We start from the raw sequence: 24,403 nt of genomic DNA on the forward strand, positions 1-24,403 counted from the left end.
GCCGACTTATAGAATGGGGATGCAAGCTGAAGCCCAGACGACAAATACGTATTTGGGTCTGATGGGGATTCAGCACGTGTTCAAACCTCTCAAAGTTCCTTTCCTTGTCTGCAAAATATCGTAATAACATAAACATTGCATTGCTGCGAAGACAACGTTGAACAAGTGTGAGCTGCAGGTCTGAGCTCCTTCTCTGGCACATGGAAGGGGCTCTATAAATGATGGTCCCCATCCCATACTGACTAAATGAAGATGCTCGTTTTCTGAAAACGGTAAAACTAGTTGGGTTGACCACTGGCTTCCGTACTGCAACCATGATGGATCCAGCATTTTACAGTGTCATAGCGCATTTGCTCCTCTTGTTACATTTTGAGGAAGGCAGGGGACATGTTCTCGTCCCAGTTTTAGAGATGGGGAAACTTGGTCTTAGGGAGATTATAATGCAGTGCCATATAGGTGGTAAATGTCAAAGCCAGAACTAGAATTCAGACTTTCTAATTCTGTGAATAGCACTAACCTAACTTAAAATGTCTAACACTTATATAGCACTTCAGAGGAGAAGAAGTGTCTTATATACATGAATTTGTTCATCCTTACAATAACTTACTTATGAGCTAGATAGTATAGTATCTTAGAAGTGAGGAAACTAAAGTCAGAAAAGTTGGGTGATTTTCCTAAGGTCACTTAGCTGGGAAGTAATTCATGTCAGAATTCAAACCATGGCTCCATGCTGCTCTGCCATTGAAGGGAAGAGCTCTTTTGCCAGTGTCACTGACCATCTTTCTAAATATCACGGTGGCCAGTATACTCTCAGGACACTGCCTACAATGGCCAACCTCTCTTCCTATGACCTGGATCTGAATTTCTCCACCAGCTAACTAAATATAAAGTTGGGGCTAAAATCACCTTAAGTCAGGCAGTATGGGAATGTGATTATCTTGTGCTGATCAAATAAATGATGAGATTGGTAGACATATGTCTTTGATTTTTTTTTTAATGGAGAACACCAAGTCGTTTAATAAATGCCTTTTGGTATGTAGAATCTTTCAAATCATTTGGGAAATAATGACAAGAAAGTATCTTCGGGTGAAAGGGCAGGAAAAATTAATAAGAAAGTGAGTTATTTGGGCTTCCCTGGTGGCGCAGTGGTTGAGAGTCCGCCTGCCAATTCAGGGGACACGGGTTCGTGCCCTGGTCCGGGAGGATCCCACATGCCGCGGAGCGGCTGGGCCCGTGAGCCATGGCCACTGGGCCTGCACATCCGGAGCCTGTGCTCCGCAACGGGAGAGGCCACAACAGTGAGAGACCCGCGTACCGCAAAAAAAAAAAAAAGAAAGAAAGAAAGAAAGAAAGTGAGTTATTTGTTTATTCTCATACTCTCTCGGGGCACAATAAGTATTTTCTTCCCCCTTGTACCCCAGTTCTCTACAGTGCTAAGCAGAGTCCAAGGAGAGGGCATTACGGAGGCATTTTTAGCTCCCCAGTAGTGATATACAGATAAGAAAAAAATGAGATAAATCTCTAGATTTGTGTTTTCTCAAGCTTTTTGCTTTAACCTAGCTCTTATCTGAGAATCAGTGCTTCCATGATAAATCCGTAAGGAAGAACAGAGACCTTTTGGATTTGTATGTTGCTAACCATATAGACTGCATTTTATTGTCCCATGGGTCAGGCTGAATCAGAGGAGCTGATGTTGCCCCACCCACTTCCTTTTACCCCTCCCCCCAAGGATTTGGGCGTCTTCTTAGGTGCTGCTGCTGGGTACACTCCCCCCAGGAGTGTTTTCTGTGAGCCTGCGGATAATGTACTGAGTTTGGATCCACGCAGGCTCAGTTGGACCAGTCACAGCCAGGGCTGCTGAATGCAAGAGAGTCAGATGTGTTGCTCTTTGAGGGAAAAGCCAAGTCCTCATTTAAGGTAGAAACAAGAAGAACAACAGAAACCCCTAAGACGATGCATGAAGCGTTCTTGTTGGGAGGAAACCCTGTACTTTCACAGGCTTGTTTCCGGGCCAGTGCAGGGCTCACACAGAATAATGATTTATTAGAAGCTGAGGAAAATGTTGAAGGGAAGGCGAGGCCCTTTGATCTGTTGTTTTATGCTGCCTGAGCAAGGGAAGGGTCACATTTTTGAACAAATATCAATGACTAAACTGTAGTTAATTTTGTCTTAAAAAATTTTTAAGGTGCTGGTAAATAGGAGGAGGGGCGGGGTGATGGGGAGTGTAAGTGCAGGGGAGCAGGTGCTTGCCTGTGGAAGTAACTTGAGTACACACTAGACTGCCTGCTGGGGGCTTTGATCATTACTGTTGATTTAGAACAACCAGGAGGTAAAGGATCCTCTGTGATGGGGCAAGGTGAGAATGTGTGGGGCTGACTGGGCTGCCTGCCTGGGTTTGAGAGGAGAGGGTGGCCAGCAGCCCTTTCAGCTGCATCCAGTGTGGAACAAAGGCTGGGATTTAATCTGGCCCTGCTATGGAGGGCCCCGCTGAGGGTGTCGGAGGCTCCCCCGGGGAGGGATGCATAGTCGGTGGGGACGGCTCCATGGTCCTCAGTGGGCTGGCCGTTTGGGGAAGGTCCGTTTGGGGAAGGTCCTAGCTCGAGGTCTAACCCCAGTGTCAAGGAGAGGCTAACCCAGCAGGGTGCATGGCGAGGCACTAAATCCAGCCTGCAGCCCCATCCCAGCTCGTAGCATCAGCTCAACCTGTGCAGTCCCCCTCCTTCCCTTGAGGAGATAAGTCAGACCACAGGTGCACCCTTGGGTGGCCTTTGCAAGGGTCATGCAATGGGCTTAGGTAGGGCAGGGTTCTCTGGATTTAAATGTCCAGATTTTGGAAGAAGAAAGTAGGCTGTAAGGGGTTATCAATGGGACAACCATGCAATTTATTGTCTAAACCAGGATATTTTTGAAAATGAAAGGGGGCACTATTCATAATTATGCTGGGGGAAAAAGCAATACATCAAACCGTCCTGGGCAAACTGGGCTGTATGGTCACTATAGTTTTCAGGCCATATCTGATGCTACTTTCAAGTTAACATAATATCATTTACCAGTAGCTGCAATGGTGGCTTAACGGCAGGCGTAATTTGCCATCAAATTCCTGGACAGCTGATCTAAGTCCCGAGAATCCCTGCCCGTGAGGGGAGCCAGTGGCACCTCTTCGTAGGAGGTGATCTCCACGGGGCAGCATCAGCAGGCCCAGCTGTGACCACTCTGAGTCCGAGGTCATTGGCAAGGAGACAATCCCTGTCCATGTCACAGGGATTCTTTGTGCTTTGGAATGTTTTGACATGATTTTGGGGGCTGTGTTCCCACCCCCTTCTGACAGAACCCCTGGCTCCCGAGGTTGGGGAAGGCTCCTTCCTCTGTGCCTGAACAGAGCCGAAAGCATTTGTCACGGTGCAGGGTAATTTCTGCCCATCTGTTTCCTGGGCTGGCAGCTGTGGCAGGCAGGGCTGGATCCCCAGTGCTGGCATCACAGCCCTTGACAGCCCTGAGCTCACCATGCTTTCTTGGCCATCACAGGTGGACAGCCGAACCGAAGAGAATGACATGAGCAAGCGGAGGCGGAAAGGCTTCAGCAACCTGGAGGAGGTTCGTGTGCTCAGTGTCGGTTTACACAAAGCCCGTTTCCTGACAGCCAGTGGCCACAGCCCGCCCTCCGACCGTGGCAGTCGCCCTGCCCTTCTTTCTTTCCTCTCTCATGAACCACTGGGTTCCAAGCTTGGCTTGATGGGAAAAAGTTGGGTCTGGTCACTAGCTGTGTCACCCTCCCAGGGTGTGGCTCATATCTGTAAAACACAGATGATGCATTTGAAATGGATGACATTTTGCAGAATTTTTAAAGATTAAGTAAGAGGACGTGTATAACATGCCAATCATGGTCTTTGGCACCTAGGGTAATCAAGATATAATCACTATGAATAGTAAGTAGTAAAGAGGCACCAGCAGTCCCACTTTTCTCCCAGTCCTAGTTTCTACCTTTTGTGTTTTCTGTAAAGCAGATGTCCCAGCACCCACAAATGCCACCTTCTGGTGAGAGAAGAAAGTTTCAGGCTACTTTGTCAAAGCGAAGCATGAGTCTCTCTCCTGCTACTAAAAAATTGATCAGAAAAAGAGTATCAGTTCTTGCTTCCCAGGCAGCTCTGTAAAGAGACCTGAGATATATAGCTCATTCCAAAAAGCCATTCTAATTCCACAGAAGCAAGCTTAGATACTGTCTGTGAACTGTAGGATATCAGCTTTAGCTAGCCTACTGGCTGATACCAAAATGATGACATAGAAGCAAGGGGGATAATTTGTAGGATACATTCATACTTCATTTATAGGACTTAGAAAAAAAAACTTCTTTTATCTTATATGGTTGAAGAACTGCTGCTCTTGGCTCTGGCATGAGCAAGAAGCCAGTAAACAGGGAGACCGTTGAGAGGAAGAAGCTGTTGCTGATGAACTGGGCTGGAGAAGCATCCCATTGCCCAGTTACGGGTATTGGCTCTGCCTTAAGTGCCTGTGATTTCACTCCTGCCTCCTCCCAAGAAGCTTCCCTTGGATATATTTTATCCCCGGGGGGAAGTCTTCTCCTGCCTTTCATCTGTGGCTTATTTGAGGGGGTGTTTGTGCTGTTTCTGTTGTTGGCAGCACAAGGTTTAGAGTGTGGGAAGAAATCTGGTTGCCTGCCCCCTCTGAAATGGCTCTGTTTTCTGGGTCAGCTGTTTTAGTTAAGTCAGATTTAACCAAGCAATGATTCTCTCTAAATTCTTGCTACTCATAAAGTGTGGGCTAAGAACAAGGGCACCAGTATCACCTGGCAGCTGGTTAGAAATGCAGACTCTCAGGGCCCACCCCAGACCTCTTGAATCCAAATCTGGTTTTGAAGGAGACCTCCCAGTGATTCACGTGCACATGAATGTCTGCAAAGGGCCGCTCTGCACGACCCACTGTCCTGGCCTACTTTGGCCTGTACAAACAGTGACCGGCCTAGTAAACTTGCCCTATTCACACTCAAGCCTGGATTGCTATGCAGAGTTACAGTTCCCACTTTCAAGTAGGGAGTGACTCTTCGGCTTGTGTTTGTCCAACTCTTCAGAGTGGCTGTGCATACAAGGTTTCCCATGGGGCTGCTACTCTTAGGGAATCTTAAAAAAAAAACCAAAAAACAATTGACTATAGCTTGCCTCTTCCCATGAATTTCTTCTAAGTGAACATATCTTTGTTTTGAGAACATCTGTTCCTGGGAGGGAAATTCATTGTCTCCTCAGGAAAACTGACTACCCTCTTGAAGTGACAATGCCATTTGTATTTCTGAGGCTGATGGGAGCAGATCTATGGTACCGGGGAACAGACATTCACTGGACACCCATCATTTTTAAAGTTTTATTTTAGCAGATGAGCTAAGAAAATCTTAACATAGAATTCCATTTCATAAAACAGCATAACCAACTGGTAACGGTCAGCATCTAAACAGTCACAAGTCATTTTGATATCACGTGTCCCAAAACAAAGCAATGAGAAGGGCCCTTCACCTCCGTTACATCCTTCTCCAAAATCCCTAACTCTGGGCTAATCATGAGCAAACATCAGCCCGACCCAGATGGAGGGACTTTGCACAAAATAGCTGACCAGTCCCCTTCAGAACTGTCAAGGTCATGAAAGACAGAGAAAGGTGGAGAAACCATTACAGATGGGAGGAGGCTGAGGAGGCATGATGACTAAATGCAATGTGGGATCCTGGATTATGTCCTGGAACCTAAAAGGACATTAGTGGGAAACTGGCCCGATCTGAATCAAGTCTATAGTTCTGTTAATGGTATTGTGCCGGTGTTAATTTCTTAGTTTTGATAACAGTGCCATAATTATTCCAGATGTTAACGTTAGGTGCAGCTGGGTCTAGGTACGCAGGAACTATCTGTGCTGTCTTTGTAAGTTTTCTGTCAATCTAAAATTATCTCAAAATTAAATGGTTTTTTTTTTAAGATAGCAACAACAGAGCAGGACTCGTTGCCATTGGGAGTGGGGCGCAGAGGAGAGAAGGGAAGCCCAGAGCCTGTGCTTTGCCTCACTGACATCCCCTCTTGCTTCCTTCACCCCCCAATTCTTCACCCTTTGTCAGCCACATGATATATTTTGAAAACTATTCTGCTTATCATTTCATTATTATATTTGACTTTTTCAACAGTCACATGAAGGTGGATTACTGCTCACATTTTACAGATAAGGAAACTTTAGAGAAGTAAATTGCCAAGGTCACTGGGCTGGGAGGTGAAAGAGTCAGAAGTCAAACACTAAGTGTCTGGCTCCCAAGCCTAGCTGTGCCCGTCTTTGAGAAGACTCGTCCCACCTGTGAGCGTTGTCTCCAGAGTGGGCATTGCCTCCTGCTTTTGCCTCACTTCCTCAGACCACAGAGGGTGTCCTTCTTCAGGAAACTGTCCCTGTCCCCCAGGCCCCCTCCTTGATATCTGGGTTCCAGAACCAACAACTAATGCATTGATTTGGCTTTTGCAGCCTTCAGCCTTTCCTAGCCAGAGCTTGGGCTCCAATCAAGAGGGCTGTAAAGAAGGTGGAAATCAGAACAAAGTCAAGTCCATGGCAAGTCAGCTGCTGGCCAAGTTCGAGGAGAACTCTCGGAACCCCTCACTCCTGAGGCAGGTGAGTCCTGTCAAATGTTCACTGACCCTGCCTTCCTGGTGAACAGAACCTTCTGAGAAGCCAGCAGAAATGTCAGGCTAGCACTGGATTTCAGGTGTGCCAGCCAGACCTGGCTCAAAAGGAGTCTCAAGCTTCTTCTAGATCTGGAGTCAGACTTTTCTAAAAGGGGCTGGATAGCAAATATTTTAAACTTTGGGGACCATCCAGTCTCTCTTGCAATGACTCAATTCTGCCATTGTAGAATGAAAGCAGCCATGGACAATCTGTAAACAAATGCACGTGGCCGTGTGCCAGTAAAAGCTTATTTACAAAAACAGGCAGCAGGCAGGATTTGGCCCGAGGACCGTAGTTTGCTGATGCCTGTTCTGCACTGGGGAAGAAATCCTTTCCCTGATTTTGTTTTGCTTTGCAACCATGACTTGTTTTGCAGCCATCTTTGAGATGGTGCAGCTGGAAGGAGCTTTAGAGATGCTGATTGCCCAGTCCATGGTGAGAACACCCATCCGAACCAGGGTCTTAGCTCCATGTGGGCCCATAGGAATGGGGACCAACCTCGAGAGTGTCCCCTGGTGCCCCCCTCTCCTTGTTCCCTTGGGTCAGGCTGGCAGAGCTGTTGTGTCTGACCAGGATCCATGTGAGGCTGAAGGAGGTGGGATGCTGTGGGTCAGGCTGCAGGCCCGGCTGACTTCTCTTGGACTCTGACTTGGAGTCTGCAGTTGGATGGTTCCATTTGCTCCCCCAAATTCCTTTGGGGTACCACTGTCACATTACAAAAACTTGGGACAAGGGGTTCAGTTTTTCTTTGGAGAACATCTGTCACATGACAAAAGCTTGGGACAAGGGGTTCAGTTTTTCTTTGGAGAACATCTGTCACATGACAGAATTAGGCTCCTCTCAGGAGAAAGACAAACAATTGGTTAATTCTGTTTAGAGGCAGTTATAGACATCTTCCTAGTCTTGATGTAGACCATGCCCCTCCTGGACAAACCGACCTTCCCCAGGAAGCCAGGTTTTATTATAAGGGGGCCATGTTCCTAAGACTTGTAACTGTCTGAATTGTTTTCTCAACTGTCCCTCCTGGAGGCTTGGCCCCTTGCAGCCCCCACGTATTGATGAGGGCTCTCTTCCTTCGGAAGGACTGTAGCATCCCTTTCATCTAGTGGGCAGGAAGGACTTTGGGACTCGCCACCCTGGCCTGGTATGTGCCTGCCCAGTGCCCCGGGTCTGAGCCAAAAGGACAGCCTCCTGGGGATTCACACATTGTCCAAGAGAAGGGGACCATGGGACTTGCTGTTCACACGGACAGAGGGCCGGGCTTCAAGCTTCCCAGCTGGGCCCAGCTTGTCAGAGCTAAGCCCAGGGCTCGCTCAGCATCTGCAAACTCTCTCTCCCTGACTCTCCTTCTCTCCTCCCTCCAAGTGTCTGTCTGACTCGCCTTTTCCTTCCTATTTCCTGCGGCTGCTTTTTCGGACTCACCTTCCTCCTCCCAGGAGCACCGTGTCTCAGGGATAGGTAAGCCCATACTGCGCTCTTCCTCTGACCCTCCTGTTAACTCTCGCCGTCCCAAGCCAGAGGAGCCCACACCCAGCCCGTCACCAACTCTGAAAAGGCAGGTAGGGCTCCTTCCAGTGGATGCTATCTTGGTGAAACCAGAGGGAACTTTGATCCAGAGGGGTGGGGTCCGTGGCTGTCTCTGCACCCCACATAGGGCTGATTGTAGATTCTCTGGGAAGGCAAACACAACTTGAGGTTACCACCCTTATAGGTAGGAATAACCAAGTATGCAGCCTCTTAAAATACATGCCAGTCAGGGGTATCGACTGACCAACTACCAGGCTCTTGGTGCTTTATTTGCTTTGGGGAAAAACAGACGACACCACACAGGGTATTTTGTGTGATGCCCCTGGGACACTTAGATTATTTGCAGACCTCTTGAGTAGGCTGATTTCTAAAATCAGTGGAGAAGTGACAGTGATGGTGGAATGGGCTCAGGTGGCCAGCTGGCTGCATGCCATTGAAGGGGTAAGACTGGGATGTGGTTAGACCTCCCCTGGTGTCTGAGCAGATGAGGACAGGGCAGGGAGGCAGCCAGGAGCCATGGGCTGAGGCTTTTTCCAGCTAATATCTCTGGGTTTGGAATTTGAACAGAATCACTATTATTGACCACAGCACTCAAAAGTGCCCAGTCAGCATTAGGAATTTTGTGTTGCTTCTCGGGGAGTAGAGGTCAAAGGAGGTCAGTGTGGACATATTGCAGTGATTCTGTGTCTGTGTGTGTAAGAATCATCTAGAGAGCTTTATTAAAAATATCAATCTTGGGCTTCCCTGGTGGCACAGTGGTTGAGAGTCCGCCTGCCGATGCAGGGGACGCGGGTTCGTGCCCCGGTCCGGGAAGATCCCACATGCCACGGAGCGGCTGGGCCCGTGAGCCATGGCCACTGAGCCTGCGCGTCCGGAACTTGTGCCCCACAGCGGGAGAGGCCACAGCAGTGAGAGGCCTGCGTACCGCAAAAAAAAAAAAAAATCAATCTCTGGTACCCACCCCCTGACCAATTAAACCTGAATATTTGGGGGTTGGGCCCAGACTTTGGGAACCAGGGTGGTACAGGCTCTGATTCAGTGGGTCTGGAGTGTTGTTAATAATAAGACGGTATTGTTAAAGAGGATGTCAGGTGATTCTGATGCAGGTGTGGAAAGTCAACACCCAAGGTTAGTTTGGAATCTGACTCAACGTGGCATCTGGCGTGCCCTTGTCCCTGGTCCTCATGGGGATTCCTCACGGTGGCGGGGCATCCATGGGAGGGCCACAGTTGGGAAAGAAGCTTGATTTTCCTTCTCCCCCAGTTCCCCTTGGTGGTTGTCACGGGGCATGTGCTCCGAGAGCTAAAGCAAGTGTCTGCTGGCGGCGAGTGCCCGAGCAGGCCCTGGAGAGCCCGAGCCAAGTCTGACCTGCAGCTGGGTGGGCCAGAAAATCCCGCCGGCCTGCCTGCCACCTGCCAGGGAGCGCTGGCCCTCTCCGGGGTGCTGCGGCGGCTGCAGCAAGTGGAAGAAAAGGTTCTCCAGGTGAAAGCCTCGCTCTTTGCCCTGTCTCTGCCCTGCCTGCGTCTAGCGTGCCTTCCATTCCTCCCCTCCCTCCTCCTGTCCAGGGCGGGTGCCGTCTCCCATCCTGCCGCGTGTGCTGAGGGCCGCAAGCCCACCTGGCTGCCTCCCTGCCTCTCCCCTCACAGTGTCTGTCTCTATCTCTTTTTTCTTTCTCCTTTCTCACCTTGGCTGCAGAAAAGGGCTCAGAATTTGGCCAACAGGGAATTTCACAAAAAGAACATTAAGGAGAAGGCGGCTCACCTTGCCTCTATGTTTGGACACGGGGACTTCCCGCAGGTAAATGCGGGGCTTTCAGAGCCCCCAGGAACCCAGGTGTTGGACATCCAGGGAGGTTACTTGAATCAGTCTCTGGAGATTCATTTCTTCCTTCCTCCTCCCTCTGTAGCCTGAAAAGCTATTCACTTTTTAAGTCACCAAAGGATTTGGACTGGCGTCTAAAAAAGCTCCAAATGAGAAGATTCAAAATAATTAGACAAATCATGACAAAGGGAAAACCAAGGCAGAAAAGTGGGCTCAGGTCATAGGAAAACATTACTGAACAGAAGCATGTGTGCTATCAGATCTTAGACAGCTTCTGAGTAGGCTGAGCTTCCTAGGGGTCAACACAAAGAGGGAAAGCTGGTCAACTGCAGGAATCACATCACGGTGCCTTTAAGGTGAAAGCAAACCAGTTGCTCATGAAGTCTGGGGACAGGATGGAGAGATGCCCCCATGGCCATGATCAGGGAGACCGTGAATATCGAGGTCAGCCACGTGCTGTAAACTGTGCCCTGCTTTTGCGAAAGGCATCACCAGCCAGAAGAATGGCCTTGCCTCAGGATAGAAAGCACAGCCCCTGCCCCCGGCCAGGTACATATTTAGAAACTTGCTGAGAAGAAGAGGGTGTGCTCACAAGGAGATGACAGAGTTGAGGATGAGGCCCCCGCGGTGCTTATACGTGTAAGGTGCTCCCTTGCCTACAGCAAGCCTGGTCTCTAGAACATACCGCCTCTGCTGCTTTCACCCGGCCTCCTCCAGACCTGTGTCCTCTGCTGTTTGGCAGAGTCATAGACATGGGAAGGATACTTTGCCTTCAGTGCATTTCTAGGGTTCCATGTGGCTGCAGAGGTCCCTGCTGGAGCATCTACCCCAGAGTAGCCTGGGCTTGTCCTTTCCTAAGCTTGCAACTGCTACTTCCTACCAAGCTCCAGAGTGAGGCCTTCAGGAGTTAGTGCTGGTGTCGGCAGCAGACGTAGGCAGGAGCAGGACGGCTCTGCTCCAGCTATTTTGACGTGACGAAGGAGCCATAAAAGTTGTAGCAGAGTGACGTGTAACCAGCCGTCAGATGGTCCTGCTGGGCTCCAAAAACACAGGCTACCTTTTTGTCCTGAGACGTGGGCCTGGATGTCCTTTCCCCTCCTTGGATGTGTAGGCTTGGGGGCTGCCTCATCGAGGCGAGCATCACTGTGCGTTTCCCTGGGGATAATCATAGTTTCCTCTGTTTCTGTTCTGTGCAGAATAAACTACTCTCTAAAAGCCTGTCTCATACTCATCCTCCGTCTTCTCCCTCCTGCCTTCCATCTCCTGATTCAGCTGCTACTTCCTCTCCATCGACTGTTGACTCTGTTTCTCCAGCCAGAAAGGTAGCTGTCCTGAGCACTGGGCTTCCCCCACTCCCTGCGTGTCCTGAGATGCTCTCCTGCTCTGCCCCACCTACACAGACAACCACCTGAACCTTGGCTTGGCCGGGAGGAAAATTTATAAGATACTTCACAACGGTCCTGGGTTCGGTTTTGGTTTTGTGCCGGAGCAAGAAACAAAGCAGAAGAGGCAGCACACAAAACCTTATCAAATGGTGCTTGCTTGTTCAGCACGCCCTCGCTGGGCACCCACCATATGCCAACCACCGTGCCAGATGCTGAGAAAACAAAGAGGAGGGAGGTGCAGTTCTCTTATACGGTGTAGATGGCAAACAGCACCTCAGCATAGAAATGTGTCACATTTTACCATATGATATTGCTAGATTTGGCTGGTTTGGGCCTGACAAAATGGCGGTCTCACGTGGTGAACCTCAGACAGTGCTCTTCATTAATTCTGTGAGAGGTTTAAGAGGCAGGATTCTAGGAACCCAGAAGGGAGAAGCCTGGGAAGGCTTCACAGCAGAGGTAATATGGGAACCAAGTGTTAAAGATTATATGAAAGGATTTTGCTAGAAAGAAGTGTAGGGGAAGGGCATTTTAGAAAGGATCTGGCACGTGGTAAGGTAGGCAGATAGGACTTGCACGAATCAAAAGACATTTCTGGTGCAACTTGATTTTCAGATAAAGGTATTTATGGGAGTGCAGAGAATGAGGGTGAGAGTCAGCCTGCTCTTTTTGCGTTAAAGGAATTCATTCTGCCCTCTTGTAAAGAGGCACAGAAGGATCTGCTCTGAGTTCTAGAAGGGTAATGCAGGGAGCAGTGTCGAGGGTGGAGAGTTGGCGGGGAGCTAACGTTGGTTGAGTAGATAGTGAAATGCATCCATGAGCAATGCTTAAGTTTGGGTTCTGGAGCACTTTTCATGTTTTTTACTTGTCTTGCTGTTACCTAATATGCCAAGAACACTACCAGGCTGGCGTGGGAGGCGGGCAGTCTCCGGAGAAGCTTAGTCCCTGGAATGGATGAGCCTAAAAATGGACGTGAAGCCCTCTTGGTTAGCTGTTGCTCATGGGAATAGGTTGGAGCCTCTTTCTAGACGACTGTGTTCCCCTGAACACCTCCGTTCCGTCTGTTCCCACCTGGGCCCGTCTCCACGTGTGGTGCTGAGTGTGCCCCTGTCAGAGTTACTGCTCGTTCATTTCCACCCCGTTAGACCGAAGCACAAACCAGCCACCTGCTGGTGCATTAGGGAGAAGTTAGGTGCTGCCTCCTGGGAGTGCCACCCCCACTGACCTCCACTGCTGTGGGGAGAGGAGTGCAGGCAGGGTCTCCAAGAAAGGAGCAAGGAATATTAGGAGCCCCACCTGCTCCGAGGTCCCCAGTGTGGATGAGAAGCATCCCTGGAAGGGTAGCAGGAGGTGATGCGGGGAAGCACAAACACTTCCCGTCTTCAGCTCTACTGAACACAGCCGTGGCTGACATGCCTGGCATCTTGTTCCAGGTCAGCTTTGCTTAGCCGTTTGACCTTAAACATTGACCTCAGGAGACTTGTCTGGGCCTCCATTTTCTCATCAACAAGAGAGTGATTCTTGGCTCACGTGACAATGAGCTCTGTGGGTGAAGACTGGCATATTTGTCATCACCATCACCAAGGCTTCAGAGTAGCCTTTGTGTCCAGCTTGGGAGAAGAGCCTTCCCTGGGGGGTACTTCCTGCTGTGGAAAAAGGTCACTGGCACCCTTGACAGGCTGATGGGAGGGGCAAGGGCACCTGGGCACAGGCAGGCAGTGGCTGGTGCTCCTGGCTGGGCAGCCGGGCCCACACCTTACTTCCCTCTGGCCCAGCCCCTTTCCGCCTAGCCCCGGCCATGCCCTCTCTCGCCTCTGCTTTTCTTTTGTCCTTAGGAAGTCCTGACTTGGTCACTTCCCTCTAGAGTTGAGAGCAGAGGTGGGACAAGAGAAGCCACCACACATCCCAAGTCCCCTGACTTGGTTTCCAATAGGTGTTAGCTCTCTAGGTGATGGCAAGAGACAGCCTGCCCAGGTACAGGTGGGGCTGCCGGGGCCTGGCAGAGACACTTCTCATCGTGAGACTATCCTGTCACATCATCATCACACTCCACTGCAGCCCTTGGCTGCTTCTCCACTGGGCTCTTCAAGCAGCTTTAAACCAATGTCACTCATTAAGCCACTGAGTGAGCATTCATTCGTCCAACAAATATTTATTGAATGACAGCTGGTGTCAGGCACTTCACTCTTGGGATACACATCAATGATCAGTAGTTACCTTCCTTGCACTCTAATAGAGGGAGGCTTGCATTCTAATAGAGGGAGGTAAATAATCAGCAATAATATAATATATAGGTAAATTACATGACATATCAGAAGGCAATTTTTCCCCTGGAAAAATTAGAGCAGGTAGCAGGGACCTGGCATGCTGGGGAAGGGTAGCAGTTTCCAATGGGGTAGCAGGAGGCTCTTCCTGGGAAAGAGAATTGAGCAGAAGCAGAGCCTCAGAGAGGAAAACAAAGGTCCAGGGAGGAGACTAGTTCCCAGGGCTCCTGACTCCAGCCCATGTTCTCTCCTCTGTGCCACAGCAGCCAAGTATGAATGGAGGCCTCGTCAGAGGGACCAGCCCAGAGGTTATGTGTGTGTAGAGCCCCAAGCCCAGGCTCAAGGAGGGCTGCAGATGGGGTGGGTGGGCTTCGGGATGGCCAATCCCAGGTCCTCTGGTCCCCACCTCTACAGGTTTGTTCTTTGTTTCTCCCAGGTTGGGGTAGAACAGTTGCTCCCTGTTGTGTTTTTTTAATCCCATCTCCCAAGCCAGCCTTGGCCATCAGATAATGGTGTACTTGGGCTATCTTAATAGCTTCTGACTTACTAATTACAGGCTGATGAGCTTTTCACTGTGTGACTGGGAATGATTGGGGAGCTCTCAGAAAAGGCCGCCCTAGGATGCTTACTCTGTCTGTGCCTTTGTTTCTCCATTTGTAAAAAAGGACCCAGCTTGGACCTGACACCCCCAGACCCCTCCAGATCTCACCATGAAGCCATTGTAGGCAGTTAAGCACAGAGTGGTGAATTTCCAGCTTCAAGCAGTTTTGGAAAGGATGTTGCCAGCTGCACTGCTCCTCTGCCCCACCTGCAACTTTTCTCCCTCTCCCGGACCCCACCCCAGCACTGATTCCACACTGGGCTTTGCACATGCAGAATCTGAGAGAGTGATGGCCTCCTCTGAGGAGAGAATTAGCTGCCCCTTAAAATAGGTGACCACCTGGTGACAAACAATTTCATTCAGTCCTGGTGGAGCTCTGAGAGCCTCTCCCCTGGAGAGAGCCTGGGGCCTTAATGCTTCTTCCCAGAAGATTATGGGCTGCTCTGATTGCCCAGTGACTCAAGTTTGCCTCATTCAGGGGAGCCAGAGGAAGGAGGATGCACTTGGAAACTGATGCTTACTTCTTAGCAACCCCCTGGCAGGCAGCGTGTTTCTCTTCCTGCGCTGGAGCCCTACACCTTCATTCTGAGGATCCAGGGATAATCACCTCCTCAGAGGAACAGACTTAGTCAAACTTGTCATGAGGATCACGTGCTACTCACAGGGATGCAAACTTGGGTTACCAATTCCAGGAGATGTAGCCAGGGCTCTACCTTCATTCAGACTACACTTGCCTGCCCTCTCAAATTGGCATGTCACCTTACATTTCAGAGTGATGCAGCTGGGGGTTTGGCCTGAATAGTCACAGGGAATCTTGAGGCCCTCTCGTTTAGGGCCCAAATTCTTACTGGAGTCTTATCTTTTAAGACCATGGGCTATGGGATCATGCCCAGGCTGATCATCCCATCAAACCAGCCCTCGGGTAGCTCTATCAGCTCCCATCAACCCTTAGCTAACTTCTTTCTTCAAGGCAGGAGACCACTGCCAATTCAGCCTTTAGCATGGCTGCTAGCCATTTACCAAGGCTGGTGAGCTCTTGCAAGATCAAGATGGCAGCCGAGTGTTTGCACAGCTGAGCCAGAGGGAGGGCCTCAAGGGGCTGGGTGCTGTGGTTAAGTCCTCCTGGGTCAGAAGAGCAATGTGCATTGCAAAAGGAGCTCTCTCTACCCCTGGAGGTGTTTGTTTTAAAACTGGATTTGCAGGGTTTACTCAGGAGATTTGCATATTAGAGAGAAGCTGGGTGAGTCTTGGCTGGGCAATCTGCCAGTGTTTCATCTGATACAAGGGTAGATCTCAAGGCTGCTCCAAACTCATTGTTCTCTCTGTTCTGGGGATAGAGCTAGGCAGCACTTTGGAGGTAACCTGTGTGCATCCCAGTCTGGGGGATTTTAATTGGCAGAATGCTGGTGTGTCAGGGAAGCAGGGTGTGATAGTGAGAAGGGTATAGGCTTGGAGTCACGCTTGGGTTCAGAGCACTGATTACTTGATTACTCGCTGTGCGTCCTTGGACGAGCTTGTGGACCTCTCAGCACCTCAGTGTCCTAACCTATAAAATGGAGGTGGCAGCAGCTACTCCTGAGGATGACTGGAATAATGCAAACACCTAGCATATATCGAATGCCTCAAGTATCCAGCAAATGTGCTTTCTCCCCAGTGGAGGAGAATTCTAGAAGAAAGCTCACTTACCTAAAAGGCATGTTGATTCCTCTCTTTCTAAAGGCAAAGAAGTCACCTTCAGGCTTCCATTTCCATCCCAGCCACTTAGGAGCGCTGTGGCCTCAGGTGTTAGAGCCTCCCTGAACCTCAGCTGCCCCGGCCTCGAAGGGGGATTATCAGACCCACCTCGCAAGGCTGTGAGGGTTCAACACAGCTCAGCGCCTGGCACCAGGGGACGTAGGTGCAGACATGGCCATCCACTGGGAGGTCATAGCCCCAAAGACTTGCCTGCATCTCAGCCCTGACAGTATCATTTCCAGAGCCCCTCAAATAAGGCAGTTTCAATCCTTGCCCTGAGCATATATGGCTGAGGACTCAGGCCCACCAGCCTGTCCTCTGATGTTTCTCATCCAGGGACGCCTCAGTGAGGAATATATTTGCTCAAGTGGGCCCAGGAGACGACTTCCTCTGGCCCTACGTGTCGAAACTTCCCCTTCCCTCGAGCCTTCAGCCCCGAGGCCCTGGAAGCTCTGCTCCCAGCCCTGCGTGACCTGTGTGGGCTTCCTTATCCCCACAGCAGGCCAGGTGGCCACAGGAGGCTCAGTTCTGTGAGGAAGCACAGGCCAGACACCTGGTATTCCTGGCTGAGTTCCAGGCCCAAGGGGGGATGTCACCATTGTTTGGACACAAGCAGGCCCAAGAGCCTGCTTCCTCCTTCATTCAGGGGAGCATCTGCCCTGTGCTGGGAGCGTAGCCATGAGAAAGATACAGTCATGACATGACTGTGCAAACCGGAGGGGAGATGACCCATCTCCCAGCATGGAGCAGGGTGAGAAAGGCTCCAACATCCAGATGGGGACCATGCTTGGCGATGGTGCTCGTGATGACCGCTAATGTCACCACATGTGAATCTCAGTTGACTCGGCGGAGAGAAGCCAGTGCCTTCATCTGTGTGGGCCACATTATCCTTACTCACACAGAGGAGGGACCCCAAGCAACTGCAAGTCCCCCTGAGTGAAGACCACTGAGGAGAGGAGAAAAAAAAGAAGTTCCAGAAAATGGAAATTTGAAGCTGCACCAATTGCGGTGCTTTGGACTCATTAACCATCTGCCAGGCGATTCTTGGGAGCCCAGCACCATGTGAGGTGCAGCCCAGATTCTTTGATGACTCTTTCACAGCCCTGTGAGGATGGCAGTGGTCTCCCCATTTTACAGATGAGGAAGCTGAGGCTCACAGAAGGGAAATGAAGTATGTGAGGTTAATCTAACGTAATGTTAGTTGATGGCCCACCTGAAGTCTCCAACTGTTCCAGCTTTTTCTAATTAACTAGCTGAAAATAACTAGAATTCAAAGGGGAAAAGAGGTAGTGAAAAATACTCCAGTTCTTCAAAAATTACATAAATATTGAAGATACATAAAGGGTTGCAAAAGCAGTCCCATGGCCCTCCAAAACTACCAATTCTCAAAACACTAGTGACTGCGACCAGTATATTTCTGGCCAGGTCATCAGATTGCCCAACTTTGCATTTGGACAAATGATTCCCAGCCAATTTGCAAGCTCTCCTCTTGACCAGCACCCCAGGAGCATACGTGCTTTTGCCTTTCAGTGCAATAATCTCCTTGTTGAGAGACTCTGGCTCTTACTCTGAGGTCAAACCAGGATGAGTTTTCTGGAGGTTTCTCCATGAGCGGAGTTTCCTTTCTTCCTCAGGATGCCAAGGTGTGGTCCACGGGCAGACATTGGTTTGTGACCCAAGGAGCACAGCAAGTGAGAGTAAGCATTAGACACTTGTAGAGCAATTTGACATTGCCACACATCCAAGCGGGTGATCGTATTTCTAGTAATTCATTTTCATTGAATCCAGAAGTATGAGGCCACGGTGGATTCGAGATTTAAAAAGAAAAAGCAAAACCTGGTCATTCACCACCGATAGTTTGAGTTAGCAATCCATCTGGTCATGTCCTCACTGTCTTGGAGCCAGTGAGACATCCTGCTGTCAGGAAAGAGGAGATAACCCAAGACCCCAGGGCAACGTCCGCCTTCACACCAGTTTTTGGGGTGGGCTTCAAAGGCCCCCTCTCACCCCTTGAGACAAGCTCTTCATCACCTGGTCTCCTTGTGACCATTCACAAGTCCTGGTCTACCTCTTGGTCTTGGTGATGATCCTGGGCATGATTTCCGTTCGGTTGGGAAGGCATATGGGAGCACCAGTGTCACTTCCCATAAGGGTGCCTTCATTTCATTATTCCTAAGAAAGCCTCTGTCACAAGTGGCAATGTGGATGCAACTGGGAGAAAGGAGCCTTATGTGAAGAAGGGCCCATAATGAGAGGAAGGACCAGCCTTGGATCTCCTGGCCAGGACCTGTGCTGATAGAACAACCGAGCCGGCCCAAGACTGCACCCCCAGCAACCTCAGGGCCCTCTGCTTGCTTCTTCTGTAACTGCTCCCAAAGTCAGGATTGCACAGAAGATCAGTGGCACAAAGTGCTTATTAGCTAAGTGGTTACTAAGGTCTCGTTAGGGACTTGTATTTAAAGCCCCAGAAAGTACAGTCTTGATCTCTGTTCTCTCAGGGGAGGCAATAATTGTGCGTGGGTATGTGACATCACATGGTGCCTTCCTGGGAGAGCGCCTCGGAGCCAGTTCATACACTGGGTCGGGGAGACAGCCACACAAGGGGAGTGTGGGCAGGGAGGTAAATCTGACCTCCCCTCTTTATTTTGCTGTAAGCCCAGGAAGGACTTGGTATTCTACAGCTCCTATCCGAGGGGCCTGTGTCGGGGGCCCCAGCAGGGGATGGAACATCAGGCAAATAATGGCATATTGTCCTGAGCCAGTGCACCTGAACCTCTCTTAGAAGCAGGAGCCAAGGTTCTTGGCATTTGTGAAATCCTGAAAATGGCAGAATGTATGCTTGGAAGCAGAATCCTAATCTCTCCCAGGTGGGACCAGTGTTGTGGGGTGGGGTGGGGGGTAACTGGCCTGGCAGTTGCTGCCTCTGAGAAGGAGCGAGCTTTGTCAGGTCTGAGGAGGTCCTGTCTGTCTGAGTCCCGGGATCAGACACCCCAGCAGGCCCCCGGCCACATTTTCCATAGTCCCCCAGAGCCGTGCATGTGGTCTGGCGCGACTGATCCAGAGTAGCTGCTGGTGTTGGGACTTCCTCAGTGAGAAAGGGGGCAGGCGTCTCCTGGGTCTTGTCTTTCTCCCCAGCCTGCTTGGCGTCCTTTCCGTCTTCATCCTCTTTTGGTGCCTGTGCTTTTGCGGGCACCCGATGAGTTAGCCTCAGGTTCTGAGGGTGGGCCCTGCTCCCAGGAGTCGGGGGCTGTGGGCGCCAGCTGCCATTTGCTTTGCTGTCGCCTGAACTTCCTGCTTGATACTTGAGGCTTGCACAGCAGATTCGACGTGGCCTTCCAGGAGCAGTCTTGGGTTTAGATTGAGGGCCTTCCTTCGCCCCCGCACGAGTCACTGTTACTCGCCATCAAGATGGCTATCAACCTGTGTCCAAGGGCCTTCAGCCTAAATTGTTGCTCTCCGTGGCCACACCTGCCAGAAGCTGGATTCAGAGGCCGGGGGAGCGTCTGGAGCCCCCCTCCCTCCAGCGTCTTGGGATCAGGAACAGTGTTTATAGATATAATCGCATATTGTGCATTTTTGTCTCCCTGCAGGGGAGACTGCAGTATTCCCAGGCTGGCCTTTCAGAGCTGGTATGGAAAGAGGGGAGCAAGTCGGGGTTTGCCCAGGGGTGTATGTGTGATTGTGCTCTGTCTGCTTGGGCTGTCAGCTCCCACCCCTTCCCCAGCTCCGTGACATGCCGGTGGGGTTCCACGCATTCATGGGGAGGCATGGACCATCATGCCCTTGGGAGCACAGACACGCACAACCTGTCAGGCTGTGATCCCTGGAGCCAGCGTGGAGCTGACTTGCCCAGCACCATCTCTGGGGCCCTGGGCACTGCCGCCTGGAGTTCCCCATCCTTCTCCTTCTACCTGCCCAGTAGGGACCAACATTCACTCCCATTCCGGTTGCTGTTTTTGTCGGCAAGGTGGTCTGCGTCCTGACCTGACAGGACTCAGGTTAGGCGTAGCCATAGCTCCCTAGGGGACACGGGAGCTGCAAGGCAGGATGAGGCTGCCGAATTCAGAGGGAGAAGGGAGGGTGGAGTCAAGTTCCTCTTGGTCCGGCCCTGCCAAGTGCCAGGCACTCACACACACACTCTCTCACTCAGTTCCTGCCACAGCGTCGTGAGGCAGGCACCGTTTATCCCCATTTCAATAATGAGGACACTGAGTTCAGACGTTGAGGACTTGACGCCCCATCTCAGAACTGGTTAGTGGTGGAGCAGGGTCCTAACCCTCCAGGTCTGGGAGTGGGGTGTCGGGGGCAGTTCTCACTAAACAGTAGCTCCCGGCCCTCCAGAGAGGAAGGGTCTTGGGGAGGGCGGCCGCGGTGCACCTGGCTTGTTTTCTTAGCGTGAAGGCCTCCCGGGCTTGGGCTCAGGAGACCTTAGCAGAGTCCTGGCTCTTCTTGCACTTATTTCTAAGTGGGCTTGGACAGATCCCTTCCTCTGGTATTTATTCCCCCTACCTGTGAACCAAGCAACTCAAACTCCTGAAGACCAGGTACCCTGCAGGCCTCCATTTCCCTCTTTCCTCCATCTGCAGAGTGCCCACTGCCCACTCTGGGCTGGTTAGGCCTCTCCCGGGACGTTGGGTGCCTTTTGCATGTGGGTGTGGAGCCCACTCCCACCTCCAGCTTGTTCGTGTGTTCCTTCTCAGTGCTAACTGGCCTCTACCTTTGTCTCTGTCTACTCTATCTCTGCTCTTGGGTAGCTGACAGTAGGGAAAGTGTCCAGCGGAATAGGGGCTGCAGCTGAAGTTCTGGTCAATCTGTACATGAATGATCACAGACCTAAGACTCAGGCCATCTCTCCAGACCTGGTAAGGATGTACACCCCACAGCCTCCACCCACAGACACTGGCTCTGGCCTCCCAGGGAGGGTGCACGGGACGCAGAGAGGATTGCCTGGCCCCTCTTCTCATGGGACGAGAGGGGCTGAGACCGGGCTGGATCAGAGCAGAGGTTAGCGGGAGGCTGTTCTTCCTTGTAGACAAACCTCACTCAGCCCCCTTGTGGGTCATTTCACAAAGCAGAGCATCTTCCCTGCTGGCTGGGGCTCTGGAGAACTTAGTGCAAAGGCCAGGAGGGGCCGTCCTCAGAGGTGGACAACACTTACTGCCAATGTTTAGCATCCAATCTGGATTGGATTGAGAATAAAGTAATGGAGAAAACACCCCTTTCCTCTGAATTCTCCCCTTCTCCAGTGACTCTGCTCATTGTCATCACCAGCAATTTGAGTTGACAGCTCTTTTGGTTTCCTTTTGGTACATTCCCCTGGAGTCACCCAGGTGTGCCCCTCCTGCCCTGGCCCCTGCCCTCTCCTCTCCCCTCTTGCATTTAGGAAGTTGACTGGCAGCCAACTTAAACACACAGAAAAGGGCTGCCCCTTCTCTGCAGTTCTCTTGAACAGTTTTATTACCATGAGCTTTCCCTGCCTGACCGATGTCACTGCAGGGGGACAAGGATGTGTAAAACATTCTTTCAGGGACCTCACTCGAGACGCAGGCAGTACTTAACCCCTGGGTCAGATTCCTGGAGACAGCATCGCTGGGCAGCATGTTTGTGAGGGATGCCTGCTCCATCAGACCAGGAGATGTCACTCTCACCCTGAAACCAGAATGGCCAGCCTGCCTGGGAGCACAGTTAACAGCTGCCCCTGCAGGGCTGGGGTCTGCGTATCTTCCCACCCTCATTCTTTGCTGAAGTGCCTGCAGTGCCTGCAGTGACAAAAGCAACACATAGCCCGTGAGGCCCCACGATGCAGGCCGGCATCTCTACAAGGCCAGCCTCACAGTTGAAGATGCGGTGTATGCCCTAACACACTGCTCTTCTCTCCCGATGCCCTGTGTCCCCCAGGAGTCCATACGGAAGGCGTTTCCCCTGAACCTGGGTGGCAGCGACACCTGTTATTTCTGCAAGAAGCGCGTGTACGTGATGGAGCGGCTGAGCGCGGAGGGCCACTTCTTTCACCGGGAGTGTTTCCGCTGCAGCGTCTGTGCCACCACCTTGCGCCTGGCCGCCTATGCCTTCGACAGCGACGAAGGTAAACCCCCAGGGGCCGGGGCAGCGCTCGTCTCTGGCCTGGGCTTCAGTCCCTTTGGAGGCTCTGGGCCAGCCAGCACTTTCCAGGGAGTTTTGGTGTCATCAGGAAAGCTCTTCAGGGAGCAGGGATCCCCTGCTAAAGAGAGAGGCCGCCTGTGGTGAGCAGGGGTCCTGAGGGAAGGGGAGCTGTCAGCACCAGGGGTGCATCAGCGTGGGGGGCACCTACCAGGCGGCGAGTGCCTTATGGATGTTTTCTTACTCAGTCTCACCACCTTCAGTTGCCCCTGTGTGGCTGAGAAAATCAAACCTGATAACCTATGTCACGTGCTCAACACCACACCTGACATGTAATAGGGGTTCAGTAAATGATGGCATATTCTTGTTACTATGTATAAAGTATGCATTGTAAAAACGACAGTAACCGTGACATGCCCTCTGATAAGTGGCCTACCGGAGTCATCAATGAAAGAATTGCACTCATTGGAATGAGTGATTATTTTCTAATTTCCAGCACTTGATGTTTGCACGGTCATAAAATGACAGTGCTTGTGATTCCATACCCTCAAACTAACTGCCTGGGTTCAAATCCAGACTATGCCACTTCTAGCCATATAACCTTGGGCCTGTTACCTAACCTCTTGGTCCCTCAGTTTCCTTATTTATAAAATGAGGATGATACTACTTAGCTCATAAGGTTGTTATGAGGGTTGCTGGCTTAATTCCCAGGAAGGATTTAGGATAGTGTCTGTTATATTGAGTCCTACACAAGATTTTTCTGCTGTTATCATTATTCCCATCACCATTCTCAACGGTTGTAACAGTGAGCAGAGAAGGCTTTTCTGGAAGGCACCCAGTAGTCCCGGGCAGTGGCCAGTGGCCCAGCGTGTGCCTCACTGGGTTTTGGTCTCCAACACTGCCACAGCCTGTTCTGCTCCTTTCCCACCCCCAGGGGTCCCAGAAGCAAGAGGAACTAGAAACAGAGCTGCTATTCTGGGCGGTCCATTTTGCGCCTGGCAACTTGCCTGGGGAAGAGACTGGGCTGGGGGATTATCTGAGGGTTTCAGCCCCATCCCGGGAGCCCCGCCTGTTGCTGCAGCCTGCCCCCTGTCTGTGCCATTTCCTTAAGGCAGGTGATGGAAACCATTTCCCAAGTTTGCGCCTTCCTGGCCTTGTTTTCAGTAGCGGCGTTTTCTGACCTAGATGGTGGCAGGCACTTGGCTCGTGTCCTGCTGTATGGTTCTGGTTTACAGGAGAAAAACCTCTGTGTGTGTGTGTGTGTGTGTGTGTGTGTGTGTGTGTGTGTGTGTCTCTCTCTCTCTCTCTCTCTCTCTCTCTCTTTACAGGCAAGTTTTTCTGCAAGCCTCATTTCATTCACTGTAAAACCAACAGTCAGCAACGGAAGAGACGGGCAGAGTTGAAGCAACAAAGAGAAGTACGTTTTGTCTTGAAAGTGGTGGTGAAACAGGGAAGGCCCCTGATAGAAGGTTTTTAAGGGTTCCTGCAAGTTAAGCCAATGTTTCTGGCTTTGGAGGGATTGAAACTCAGGTGAAGAGGGCTCTACTCCCTGGCATGGAGGGTCCCTCTGCCTCAGTCTGTTCAGCTTGCCTCTGGGCTATGACCTATCCCAGGGGAATGACTGCTACTTCTCATGAGAAACCGAGAAGAGCTTTCCCATGTGCCAAGGATGCCGCTATATGCTTAGCCATGCAAAAGCCATGTAGCCCCCAGTGCCTGGGGCCCCCATGACCACGGGGGCACTGTTAGCAGGGATGCCTGGTATGGAGCCAACGCTCTGTGGTTTCCAAGTCCTTTCCCTAGGCTCTTGGACGTCAGCAAAGTGACTGGCCCGCTGAATTTGTGGATGGCTTATGATAGGGCCCCCTCGTACCTTCTCTATGGCTTGATTAATCACCCACCTCCAGCAAGACCCACAACTTCAGCTTTTTCTGATTATACAAGTAATATAGGCTCAATATAGAAAAATGGGTAAATATAATAAACAAAAGTATATAAAGAAGGAAAGTGAAGTCACCCATCCTCACTCTATCCTGAGAAAATCATAATTAACATTTTGGAACATTTCCTTGCAGACTTTTTCCTATATAAATACAGTTGATCCTTGAACAATGTGGAGGTCATGGGCTCTGACTCTCCACAGGGTCGAAAATCCACATATAACTGATAGTCAGCCCTCTGTATTGGCGGTTCCTCCACGTCCGTAGATTCAACCAACCGTGGATCGGGTGGAACTGTAGTATTTACTATTGAAAAAAATCTGCATTTAGGTG

At 50.8% G+C, this 24,403-nt stretch overlaps 1 protein-coding gene across 1 annotated transcript in view; it reads left to right on the forward strand.

Moving 5' to 3' along the window:
- The window catches only part of LOC307056443 (F-actin-monooxygenase MICAL2-like), a gene marked incomplete at its 5' end in the record, with an annotated part of 94,666 nt that overhangs the window by 65,806 nt on the left and 4,457 nt on the right, over positions 1 to 24,403 (forward strand). The window contains 10 exons of the mRNA XM_079709239.1: positions 3,526 to 3,594; positions 6,502 to 6,645; positions 8,136 to 8,258; positions 9,490 to 9,708; positions 9,922 to 10,023; positions 11,244 to 11,369; positions 16,017 to 16,079; positions 20,786 to 20,893; positions 21,930 to 22,116; positions 23,459 to 23,547. Of these exons, the coding sequence (XP_079565365.1) occupies positions 3,526 to 3,594; positions 6,502 to 6,645; positions 8,136 to 8,258; positions 9,490 to 9,708; positions 9,922 to 10,023; positions 11,244 to 11,369; positions 16,017 to 16,079; positions 20,786 to 20,893; positions 21,930 to 22,116; positions 23,459 to 23,547 (1,230 nt within the window). The remainder of the gene's footprint in view (positions 1 to 3,525; positions 3,595 to 6,501; positions 6,646 to 8,135; positions 8,259 to 9,489; positions 9,709 to 9,921; positions 10,024 to 11,243; positions 11,370 to 16,016; positions 16,080 to 20,785; positions 20,894 to 21,929; positions 22,117 to 23,458; positions 23,548 to 24,403) is intronic.

The sequence above is a fragment of the Hyperoodon ampullatus genome, assembly GCF_949752795.1.
Source record: "Hyperoodon ampullatus genome assembly, chromosome: 7".
In the NCBI taxonomy this organism is placed as follows: domain Eukaryota; kingdom Metazoa; phylum Chordata; class Mammalia; order Artiodactyla; family Ziphiidae; genus Hyperoodon; species Hyperoodon ampullatus.